At 42.7% G+C, this 12,622-nt stretch overlaps 1 protein-coding gene across 2 annotated transcripts in view; it reads right to left on the bottom strand.

Annotated features, from left to right (window-relative positions):
* Nucleotides 1–11,105, bottom strand: part of LOC121558397 (RNA-binding protein 20-like) — a 30,099-nt gene extending 18,994 nt beyond the window's left edge. The window contains exons 1-4 of one of the 2 annotated variants that reach the window (XM_045216474.1): nt 11,088–11,105; nt 2,502–2,563; nt 1,391–1,420; nt 955–1,197 (exon numbers count right to left, since the gene is read on the bottom strand). In XM_045216474.1, the coding sequence (XP_045072409.1) occupies nt 955–1,197; nt 1,391–1,400 (253 nt within the window). In that variant the 5' untranslated portion in view covers nt 1,401–1,420; nt 2,502–2,563; nt 11,088–11,105. The remainder of the gene's footprint in view (nt 1–954; nt 1,198–1,390; nt 1,421–2,501; nt 2,564–11,087) is intronic. The other variant, XM_045216475.1, reaches the window with a different exon arrangement.
* Nucleotides 11,106–12,622: the final 1,517 nt, after the last annotated feature.

Raw genomic sequence — 12,622 nt, 5'->3', positions numbered from 1 at the left:
TGCTAGCTGTGCCACTAGAGATCCTGGTTCGAATCCAGGCTCTGTCGTAGCCGGCCGCGACCGGGAGACCCATGGGGCGGCGCACAATTGGCCCAGCGTTGTCCAGGGTAGGGGAGGGAATGGCCGACAGGGATGTAGCTCAGTTGGTAGAGCATGGCATTTGCAACGCCAGGGTTGTGGGTTCGATTCCAGTATGAAAAAAATATAAAAAATGTATGCACTCACTAACTGTAAGTCGCTCTGGATAAGAGCGTCTGCTAAATTACTAAAATGTAAAATTGTTTGTACAGATGAACGTGGTACCTTCAGCCGTTTGGAAATTGCTCCCAATGATGAACCAGACTTTTTTTCCTGAGGTCTTGGCTGATTTCTTTTGATTTTCCCATGATGTCAAGCAAAGAGGCACTGCGTTTGAAGGTAGGCCTTGAAATACATCCACAGGTACACCTCCAATTGACTCAGATTATGTCAATTAGCCTATTAGAAGCTTCTAAAGCCATGACATCATTTTCTGGAATTTTCCAAGCTGTTTAAAGGCACAGTCACCTTAGTGTATGTAAACTTCTGACCCACTTGAATTGTGATACAGTGAATTATAAGTGAAATAATCTGTCTGTAAACAATTGTTTGAAAAATTACTTGTGTCATGCACAAAGTAGATGTCCTAACCGACTTGCCAAAACTATAGGTTGTTAACAACAAATTTGTGGAGTGGTTGAAAAACAAGTTTTAATGACGCCAACATAAGTGTATGTAAACTTCCGACTTCAACTGTAGTACAGTAGATATCCCTGGATGTAGGGGTAACAGATGATGTCTGGGTTATGACAATGCAGCACAAGGCAGATATATTACAGTGCCAACAGACTAGCACTTCAGGAACACGCTTCATCTGGGTCTGGTAAACATAGTGTCAACCACTAGCCCAGATTAGCATCTAGCCAAGTGGCTTACCTGAGGATTCGCTGGTCCTCTTCTCCGGTCTGTGTGCGCTTGAGGCGGAACCCCGATGGGACTGGGAGGGGCCAGTGCCGGCCAGAGGTGTGTGGGGCGTGTCCATGGGGGGTGGGCGGAGAGATCCTTCTGCTTCGGTCTGGAGGAGGGGTGGGGGACCAGGACAGGGAATGGGAGACTGAGCGGGAGGGAGAGCGTTCCAGGGGATGCCAGGTGGCATCCTGACCTGGAGACGGGTCCCTCCTGGTTTCGGGCAAAGGGGAGAGAGTCAGAAGAACAATAGAACATTATACATGACTCAAAGTCCCAGTGACATACAACACCAACAGAGGAAAATGATAGGTTTATCAGTTGCACAGTTGTAATCTCAAAATGGTACGATTGGACAATCAGGGCAAAAAAAGAGGTAGTCCTACATTTTAGAAACATCTCTCACCTTGGGGCATTTGGATTCCAGTCTGGATACCTTTGGGGGGGGGGGAAGAAGAGACATGAGTACATCATCCTACACATTATTCATGTGTTATTGTTGGTTTTAACATGTTAGTTAACTTTTGAAGTCTAAGCCGTTGGGGTGTGGTGCTAATTAAATTAAATTGGTCATTTAGCAGAAGCTCTTATCCAGAGCGACTTACAGGAGCAATCAGGGTTAAGTGCCTTGCTCAAGGGCACATCGACAGATTTTTCACCTAGTCGGCTTGGGGAGTAGAACCAGCGACCTTTCGGTTACTGGCACAACGCTCTTAACCACTAAGCTACCTGCCACTAACATATGGAATCGTTTTAAGATGGTCATACCATATTTAGGACCCCTTTAAGTATCCCCAAAAAATTATAAAAAATTAATGAAATATTAAATTAGGCATTTACTACTAAAGCCCATAGAAAGGCATTGAATAACACATTCATAAATGGCAAAAAAGCCAGTAATAATAATAATAATAATAAGGAATAAGGTTCTGAAGTTTCTGTCCTATATCTAGCAGATATAAGTAAGCTCAGGAACATTTAATTTTTTTGGACACATTTAACCCCTTATTTTTGTTGGAACAAAACTACCTCCATACTTCCTTCATTTGTATGGGTTACCTACAGAAGAGTCCTTTTTTTAGGGGTCGTAGAGCAAAACGGAGAACACTATTGTGTTCGTGAGTCTCCCCTTTCCATAGTGGGGTCATAGCTTTTAGCTCAAATGGTTCAGATGCTACAGACAGTAGTTGGCACATCAACGTTACTGACTTCAGACGAGTCCCATTACACTTTTCAAACCATTCGGACGATACAGACCTCAACGTGAGAAGACCGATTTTCAGGATGTCTCATGGTCTGACAAACACCGCTGTAGCTCTGCCACCTTCCACCGCAGATGTGGAAGGCTGACATAGACGGATGTGATGGATTGAGACGCAGCCAATCTCTAAGTTAAACTGATGGATTTTGATGGATTTTTTAAAGTTTTGTTACTTAGACTGATGCACAGGTGCGTCAATAGACTTAAGGATTTTAACTGCCAGCATGGTTTGAACAATACTTTTTTAACCACTCACTTGTTGCGGAGATCTCTGCAGCTAGCTGTGTGGTTGACTGTGTTCACGTGATCGATCCAGTCCTGTGAGGAAAAAACAAAAGAAAATAAAGAAATCATGGTTAGATATCTACCAGAGTCCAGCAGAGATGTGATTGGTATGAACACATTTACACCACCATAGTGCCTATGCTTATGTATGTATTGGGAGAGTTATTTCCTGAATGTATATTTAGGGGTTTTGTCGACATGTATAGGTCTTCCATATCTTGAACGCATTCCTCAACAAGCTAATCAAAAGATATGTATCGATACTACTTGATCATGTTTGAGGCATCAAGTCAAATGGCAAAGTATTAAAGAAAGTTTAAAAATTTGAAGGTATGAAATAAAGATACATTTTGGCTGTGCAACAACCTGTAAAAGAAACAAAATGTATATAAACAGCATTGATAATGTTTTGGTACACTGCAGAAGAGCGAATACTGGGCAAAGTTAGTCCTCTTCACCACAAATACGATTCAGCTTTTGCAGATATCCATGTCTTCTGCAATCTTCATCTTCTTCATCAGCCGAGTATGGGTTAGGCTTAGGCTACTTTTTTGTGGTGCAAATGTTTTATATTTGTAATTATCCTTTAGTTTTTTTTTGTTGTAGTAAAAAAATTAAGAAGTTGAACAACTCAAAAGTAACACCAACCATACATGGATTTACAAAATAATGGGTACGATTACATGCACACAATAATGCGATTATTGTGGCTAGTCAGATTAATATAATAGTTTAATAAAACATTTACATGCTTTGCAAGAAGAACGATTTCCCTAATAATGCTGTTTACATGGACACATCTGGAATCAGGCTACCTGATGCCACGCTGACAAATGCAGAAAATTGCTAATCAAAATATACATTCTACCACAGCGACCATGTTATTTTTGGGAAGCATATTTGATTCTGATTTCGGACATAGAAAGTTTGTATGTGAAAACTACTTGTAAGACGCAAACATTGTTGTTCCGAACTCACTTCACTCTCGCTAAAGAGGGAGGCTTGCTCGGCTGATGCTAGCACAACTGCAGATCAAACACACTGCTGGAATGCTGATTAAGGTGTTTACATGTCCTAATCATTTGAAAGATTGCTCAGAAAACCAGGTGTTTTATTCGGCGTAAGCTCACCAAATTTACAATGTACAAACTGTTTATGTGAATCACAATTGTTTAACCATTGCTTAAAATATGTCTGTTTTTGTAAGTAGAATCCAATATTCTGTGATGTATTTCACTATGTTTTATGCCTGGTGTGTATGTAAAAGTGGTTATGGTGTTTAATGGAAAAATCCACCCAAAAACGAGTTGCTTTTTTTCCTTTCTTAGTCCACTATTGATACAGTCGCGAAGGGTTTTGCGTCATCATGACGATGTGGCACGTGACACTTTGCTTCTTGAAAGTCCAATATCTTGAAAACTTGACTGCTGACATTCAAAACATTTTGGTACTGTTTCAACAGTGGACTAATGATAAAAATACCAAAAGATAGTCTGAGTGGATTTTTCCTTTAACTGCATTGGGCCTTTAAAAGCGTAAAGGGATTTCTTCGGGATTTTGGCAATGAAGCCCTTTATCTACTTCCCAGAGTCAGATCAACTCATGGATACCATTTTTAGATCTCTGTATCCAGTATGATGGAAGTTAGAAGTAGCTTTTGAGCCAAAGCCAACTAGCATTAGTGCAACAACTGGAAGTCTAAGGTATCTACTAGCATGCTAGCAGTTGCCAAAGAATTCCAGTCATTGCGCTAACATTAGTTAGCAATTACACTAACGCTAGTTAGCAACTTCCTTCTAACTGGACGCAGAGACATACAAATTGTATCCACGAGTTCATCTGACTCTGGGGAAGGGCTTCATCGCCAAAATCCTGAAGTATCCGTTTAACAAAAACAAAATCTCTGCTTGGCTAGGTACGGTACTCACCTTAGCCCGTTCACATTGCATGTCGCACAGGGAGCAGGTGTGGGGATACACCTTCGGAGGGTCCGCCGAGAAATCACTTATCATGGTGGGTGTTGGGAGCATCTTGGGGGCACTAGAGCTGCGTTTGGCGCCGGAGGGTCTGGTTGATTTTGACGACTCACTCCTGGCTTCAAACTGTGGCCTTGTTCTGGACCCTTCGCGCTCCGACCGAGATCTCGATGGCGGCTCTCTGACAGGCGTTCGTTTGTGCTTGTGAGCGTCGGGGGATTGGAGCACGCTCCTGTAGTCTTTGTCTTTCTTTGAGTCGGAGGAGTCGTCGTTTGAGTGGTGCCGCCTTTGGGGATTCAGCTTTACGTTTCAAAGACGAGCTGGTGGACTTGTACTCTGGTTTAGCCGCTCTCTCCTTAGGCAGTAGCTCACGTTTGTAAGTGGTCTCTGCCTCCTCCGCCGCCTCTACTCGCGTGGCCGTAGTCGATAACTTTACCACGCCGTTTGCGTCACACTCAGAAAACTCGGGATGTCGGCGACATGAAGGCGCGGGATGCCGCTTGATGTGGAGAAAGACGAGGCGGTGGTGGCAGGTTAGGAATAGGAGGGAGAGTTTGAGAGAACGCAGGAGGGCCTGTGTTTCTGTTTGTTTTGTGTATCTGTATGTCACGTAGGATGAAGGGGCAGTGTGTCTGGTGTTAGCTGGTCGTCAGGGTAGTGGCTGAGAACCTCAGGTCGCCGCTTGACAAGCCGAAGCCGGCCAGGATACTGCCTGCGCTCTCGGTACGTACAGACCCTGCATGTCCCCGCCCTGTGGGATCGACCCTGTGCAGAAACAGGAGCATTCCAGCTTTGCATGCCCCCTCCTGAATGCCCGCTGTTAGGGTTAGCATGAGAGTGGGAGGACTGCTGGAGGTGCTGCTGCTGATTGAGACCAAAGAGTTTACTGGGAGTCTGGTAGTTGGACCAGTCCACATCCTGCATCTGACTCTGCTGGTCATCGCAGGAAAGCGAGACAAGGTTGTTGCTGTTGGAATAGCCAGTCTCTGACCTCTCACCCTGACCGACCCGTGCATGCGGAGGTCTACACCGAGCTGCCGGGAGATCTGGGTATTCTGGTTGAGTAGGCGGTGGTCTCGGTCCCCTCCCGCCTGAACGCGGACAGAGATGGCCGACTCCAGCTCCTCGGGTAGCGGTGTTTGCGGCGGGAACTGACCCACCTGGTAGCTGTTCATCTGGGCCATATTGTTGCCGTCCGTAGAGCGGCCCGGTTGTTGGTATGGCATGATCCTGGGCCTGTTGAAGGGCGCCCCGGTTGCTGAGGCTGGTACATGACGGGGTGCGCTGCTGAGCGATGTTGCTTGGCAGCTGCTTGCTGGAGAATGTTGAGCAGGGCCAGTTGCTGGTGCCGTGGTTACTGGCAGCGCGATGACGCGAGTTGGTGCAGGGCTAGCTGGGCTTCGATCTGTGCCAGACGGATAGCCGCGTCCAAAGAGGAAAGGGCTCCCGGCCTATGGTACCGGCGCTGGCTGCTCCCTCTGCCCAAGCTGATAGAGGGTAGGAGCTGGGATCGACTTTCTGTGAGCAACGCAAAGCTGAGAGGTGGAAAGCAGAAACAGGATTACAGATGCTGGGCCTCCTTATATTTGATTTGTTTTTTAAATTATTTCTTCTTTTAGATTTTCTTACAGGAGGGGTCCCTATGAGAAATGTCTAAGATTTCACTGTTTGTTTCCTTTTAAATTGAGTGGTTAGGGGAGGGAAAATTCCATTATCTTCATCTTCTCTCAAACGTCTTGCAGTCATGCTCTTTGCAGGGTGGAAAAGCAAAGCAATGTTATGTAACTAATCAACACCATTAGACTTACCGCCAATTTGATACAAACGCCAATAAAATAATAACATGTGTAAATACAACAATGAAAGGTACCCAAGGCCACTTGTTTTAGACCTACCCACCACACTAACAATTTTCTGGGAAAATGTCTAAACTGAGCTAAGGGCATGTTTAGATGTCCTATAAGGATGGACCCGTGGCTACTTGTATTAGGTGTCACAGAAAACAGGCCTTCACTTACCCTAGCACAACTCAATCTCCTAAAACATATCTCCTTTGTGGCCTGCAAATGCATTGCTTTGAATTGGATAAAAGACCAGAAACCTACTATAAAAATCAGTGGTATTATGAGACATTGAAAAGGCTGTCACTGGAGAAAACAAATTTCATATTTCAGAACAAAGACGGGGGAAATATGCTATCTTTCCCCTAATCCTCCAGATACCCTGAGAAGTGTAATGGGTAATAAGAAAGAATGTATATTTTTGTTAATGTAATAAAAATGTAATAATGTTATGTAATAGGCCTCCTGTGGCTCAGTTGGTAGAGCATGGCGCTTGCAACGCCAGGGTTGTGGGTTCGATTCCCACGGGGGACCAGTATGAAAAATGTATGCACTCACTAACTGTAAGTCGCTCTGGATAAGAGCGTCTGCTAAATGACTAAAATGTAATATACAGGTAACTGTCAAAATAAAGTAAATGCCAACATAAAGTGTCTTAATAGGGCGTTGGACCACCACGAGCCGCAGAACAGCTTCAATGCGCCTTGGCATAGATTCTACAAGTCTCTGGAACTCTATTGGAAGGATGCAACACCATTCTTCCACAGGAAATTCCATAAGTTGGTGTTTTGTTGATGGTGGTGGTGGCATATAGCATATGGTTTACATCGTTTCCATTCATCAAACCATTTAGTGACCACTCGTGCCCTGTGGATGGGGACATTGTCATCTTGGAAGAGACCACGCCCATCAGGATAGAAATTCTTCACCATAGGTTGAAGGTGATCACTCACTCAGTATGGCTGTGTATTTATTGGCATTTACCTTGCCCTCTTAAGGGACTGGACCTAAACCAAACGATCACTTGGGTGAACTGTTGGCATCATGGAAATTATTATTCTAATTCTATAGTTAGAATATAATAGTGGACACTTTGAATACAGTGTTGTTTGACATGACAATGAACAAAAATGCCAGGGAGGAGACAGGGTAGCAACCAAAGAGTTGATAAGTGTTTCCTAGGGGGACCCTATAATCTTTGTGTACATTTAATGTTCTCTTACCTACATCATGTAGCTAACATATTCAGGCTTCACGTCTCCCTCCTTAATTTAGAAGATACTGTTGCACAAACATTCTGATTTAGGTCTACACCATCACTTGTATTATCAGGCTGCATAGCTAGTTACGCTTGCTCTGACTCAGTACATTTATTAGCTAGCTAGCCAGCTAACTGGCAATTAGCATTAGCGGCTAACACGATTTAGGCCCAACTTGCTACGAAAAGACAAACTAGCCATTTGCAGATGTAAGAAACACAAACTAATAGTGTAATTATAGAACACTTGTGGATTGATATTAGAAGCAAAGTGAAAACATTGCTGCATGTGCTGCATTGACACAAGTCTATCATGGTGGAGGAACAACAAATGCGCTCCATGAGTGACAGGGGCGGGGCTAGGTCTGTGTGGAAAGCGGCATAGAGACAGAGCGAAAGAGATGATTCAAGTAGCGGCGTAAACTATAAAAATGGACGTTACAAATGTCGTATCAGATTTGACGGGCAAATATTCAAATACCGTTATAGAAGGTAAAGTAAAACCCAAACCGTCCGCATCAATACCGTACATTGTAAAATACGGTATACCGACCAGCCCTATGTCACTTTTGTTTTCGGGTTGCTTATGTTATGTTTTACATAATCTGTTCCTTGCTTGTATTCAAATACATGTACAATTTGATATGATGTTGACCTGAAACAAGGAAAATTATGGGAAAAAGTATTATTCATAAATTCTATAGACGCCCAAACAGCAGTATTTTTTTACACAGATTTCAGATGACAGAGCGATTCAATCGGAAAGGCGTCTGCATGCTTCCCAGCTGAAACAGTTCAGAACAGTTTGTGCATATTATGATATTTTTGTGACATTTTTGTTCGTTTTTGACTTCGATAAGGGTTTCCTCAGCTGTTCAGGCACACAACTGTTTTTCTCGAGGCAAGCCGAAGTCGCAGTCGAGTTCACGCCTTTCATCTGTGACTGGTCAACAGTAGGGATTTTTTTTTAAGTCTGTTGTCATTCAATGAGACGACTCATTGTCATGCACATTTTTTCATTGACAACACGGCACCAAACATCTTAGTTAGATGTAAAATTGGGCACTAAGATCTCCTCAGCAAAAACATAAAAATTAATGACAGATTTCTTGAGTTATCTTAGATTAATTCTGACTTTTGAGGAAGTGTATACTGGCTACGTGAGTCTCAAAACAGACAAAGTACTATTGCTGCCTTTTTTCTCATTTTTCAAGCAACGGTATTTTAAGGTAGTATGCGAGCAACACTCCTTCGGTTCGCCTAGGTGCCAGTCCAACTGAAGCACGCCCACGCCTTACCGAGTCGATGAGTAAACGTCCGTCCCATTTTGCCATTAGACTCATATGATAGTCTATTGAGAGGTCCAACAGTATCCTGCACAGATTCAGTCACTGATCAAGCAAGGTTGTGTGGATATTAGGATAGGTTAGTTAGCAGCTACTCTGGGTTGGCATCATACACCAGCCTCCGAAGAGCAGAAGTTCTATGCATAAGAAAGGACTAGTTTATAGCTAGAGCACTGACTGTCAATAGGATTCTGATCAATTGACAACAACTGGAGCAGTAACTAGCAACATACCCCATTGATAGAAGCTAACGCCTATTGATGACAGCAGTGGAGATGGAGCTATAGGAGGACGGGCTCATTGTAAAGGCTGGAATGGAATAAATGGAACAGTATCAAACGCAAACATCTGGAAACCACGTTTGACTACGTTCCATTAATTTAATTCCAGCCATTACAATGAGCCTCCTCCTAAGCTCCTCCCACCAGCCTCCACTGGATGATCATATCTTCTGGCTGTAAGAGACCAGACGCCTTCTAAACTTTAACATGCATCACTTGCAGAAAATGTTTGGAAACATAAGGAATGTATCTTTCATATCAACAAGAAATACTTTTCAAAAACTAAAAGGTTAAATTACTACACACCATTATAGGGTTAGGTTTCCCACACTGCCATATTTGCATGTTACAGTGCTTGTTTATGGAAAACGGCAGAGTCAACTATCTGTGCTAATTAGCTATCTGCGTCTCCTAACACCTGGGTGTAAACAGAAGATGGACCCCACAAACGTGTTGTCACTGAAAATACTGTCAGCTGCAACTGTGTTAAACCTGGTTAAAGGTCGACCTTTGGCAAGAAAGAAAAAAACAGTCCAACCCCTCTTTTCTCAATTTTCGAACAGAAATGGGGTGTGCCTTTGGTGGTTAGTCAATGTGTCATTCTAAACCGTCCAGTTGGTTACAACTTTTGGATGTAGTCTGACATAAAAGCAACAGAAGAAGAAAATGGTGCCGTCTGACATAAACGCAACAGAAGAAGAAAATGGTGCCGTCATTCTGGTCATGCGCACCGAAACCGACATAGCTAGTTCGTTAGCTAAGCTAGCCACTTTACCTAGCAAGTACTGTAACTCCATGTGTTGACGTCATTTCACAGGATTTGTTTTTGGAGAAATGGCACTTTGGTCAAATATCTTATTAATCCAATTTTGTTTTTAAGCATTAAATGACCTGGTATGATGGTGCATTGATCAGTAACACAGTTTAAATACGTTATGGGTAGAGCATTGCGCTTGCAACGCCAGGGTTGTTGGTTCGAGTCCCACGGGGAGCCAGTATGAGAATTTTTTTTTAAATAAATGTATGCACTCACTAACTGTAAGTCGCTCTGGATAAGAGCGTCTGCTAAATGACTAAAATGTAATGTTTGCCCAAAGTCGACCTTTAAAACAGTGTACAGTAACTGCATGTTTTCCATTCGTGAAATTATTTTGATGTGATATGAAAGTAGAGCGCTTTATGTGGAGTATTTGGCTGCCAGAGCCAATTCTTGCCTCTAAATATAACATGTATTAAGGCCCTTGGACTATAAGGAGTAACGGTAGGCTCTTTAGTCCATTATCCGGCTACTAGGCAACATACATATCTGTAGCTGGCCGGTTATTAATTATATGAGCTAGATCGCTAATATAACACGATTTTCTCTAACTGTTCTGTAAAGTTAGCCTATACAATATATATACAAACTGCACCAGATGTCAAATGCAGCTTAATTACAAACGCCTTGATGCGCTTTGACGCTGACCAGTTGAAATGAGGACAGTTAGCTACAATGCTATTTAGCTAGTTAACAAGAAGACTAGCTAGCTAACGCGCCTTTTAAGCAAACTGCTGCAACGCCATTATATTGGCTAGTAACGTTACCTACCAGCTGTGCACTAGTGCAAATACATTCCGCATTTTATAACTTACGTTTGCGGATAAACGTTTCAACATTGACTAGGTACAGTGTCCGACAAAATTGCAGCTTTCCAGGCCTAGGTTAGCTAACTAGCTGCATTGCAAAAGCCATTTTGTTTTTGCCGCGATGCCAGCAGAACAAGGAAGCATGCATGGTATTTTGCTCCCTGAATGAACGGTGATTGATATCCGTAAATTGATATTTTTGAAAATAATCTGTTTAGACACTAGCTACCTGTCATACAATACCGGGTGTGGTTCTTTGTTTGTCTTCCGTGGATCTGTAGAAATCGGCTCTTCTCTTGCCTGTGATGAGGGATATGGCAGCCTGCGCCAAAAGCCCGACAATGAAAACAGAGGCGACTAATCGAGAGCAGAACCAATGGTAATATCGAAGGCATTGAATCCAATCTATTGCGTTTTTTCTGCAAAAATATCCACCATCACACATACAGTATCTTATTTTCTATACAAATGTGTAAATTATAGTTATTCATCACTATATAATTTATTTAAACTACAAACAACGTTTCCACCACAGTACCAGCATAAATCAGAGTTATTTAGGTTCCTATTTGCAATGTTTTGTAAAGTTAGACAGATTGCATATTTGGTCAATATTTTGATATTAGACATTTGTTATGGGAATCTGTTGTTACATTCTTCTGTATTAGATACCTACTGTTATGATAGTGTCATATCATGTACCACGTACACATTATTTTTTTCAAAAACAGCACATAAATTCAGGATGAGGCTAAATTAGGATTTGAGACTGCATCAACCTCAACACTACTATGTCATTCTCTTAACAATGCAAACATGTCTAAACTGAATTTTTAAATCACTCCTGTCGGGAATTAATAAAGTTGTATCGAATTGATATTCGGTGTGTCTGTGGCCAGCTCCCATGACGCTCTCATTAGCTCGTCACCCTGACTAATTATCACTTTGTAACGCACTGCCTCTCATTCCCACTTTCGCGGTCACATTAAACTGCTGTCATCCACACACTGAGAGAGAGAGAGTATAGACAGAGGCTGTGTACTGAGAAAGATAAATAGTGTGTTTGTGAGATACAGGCCTAGGTCCTAGAATGTGCATTTTGTGTGTGTGTGTGTGTGTGTGTTTATGAGAGACAGAAGCTGTATGTTTAAAGACGGAGGGAATGATGGAGAGAAGGAAGGATGAGAAAGAGAAGGAATGAGAGCCGGAGTATTTAAACATGCCACAGACATCTGATCCAAGCACTGTATTCGATACCAGAAACATTTAAAAAAGACACAGAAACACGATCCATCCATGCCGGCCGGTAATCGATGCGGGATGAACTATCTGACAACATTATGTACTGTATGAGCTATGCAACATCTCTCCAGGGGTTTGGTGGTGGTGTTGGTCAAATGACTTGCCTCTCAATCATAACCTGTCATAACTGGTTGCTGTTGCATCACCAAAGTGCACCAGTGGGCAATGTCTGGTGAAGCAAGGCTACGTACCCCCGGCAGCCGATACTAGGTTTAGAGACATGTAAGGGGGATGACAACACACAACCCCTACCATTGACTCCCATTTACATTTACATTTTAGTCATTTAGAGACGCCTTATCCAGAGCGACTTACAGGAGCAATTAGGGTTAAGTGCCTTGCTCAAGGGCACATTTACGTCATTTAGCAGACGCTCTTGTCCAGAGCGACTCAAATTGATGCATTCAATAAGCCAGTGGGATAACCACTTTACAATTTTTTTTTTGGGGGTAGTAGAAGGAT

This window comes from Coregonus clupeaformis, unplaced genomic scaffold (assembly GCF_020615455.1).
Source record: "Coregonus clupeaformis isolate EN_2021a unplaced genomic scaffold, ASM2061545v1 scaf0717, whole genome shotgun sequence".
NCBI lineage: Eukaryota > Metazoa > Chordata > Actinopteri > Salmoniformes > Salmonidae > Coregonus > Coregonus clupeaformis.
This window is presented reverse-complemented; position numbering and strand designations above follow the sequence as displayed.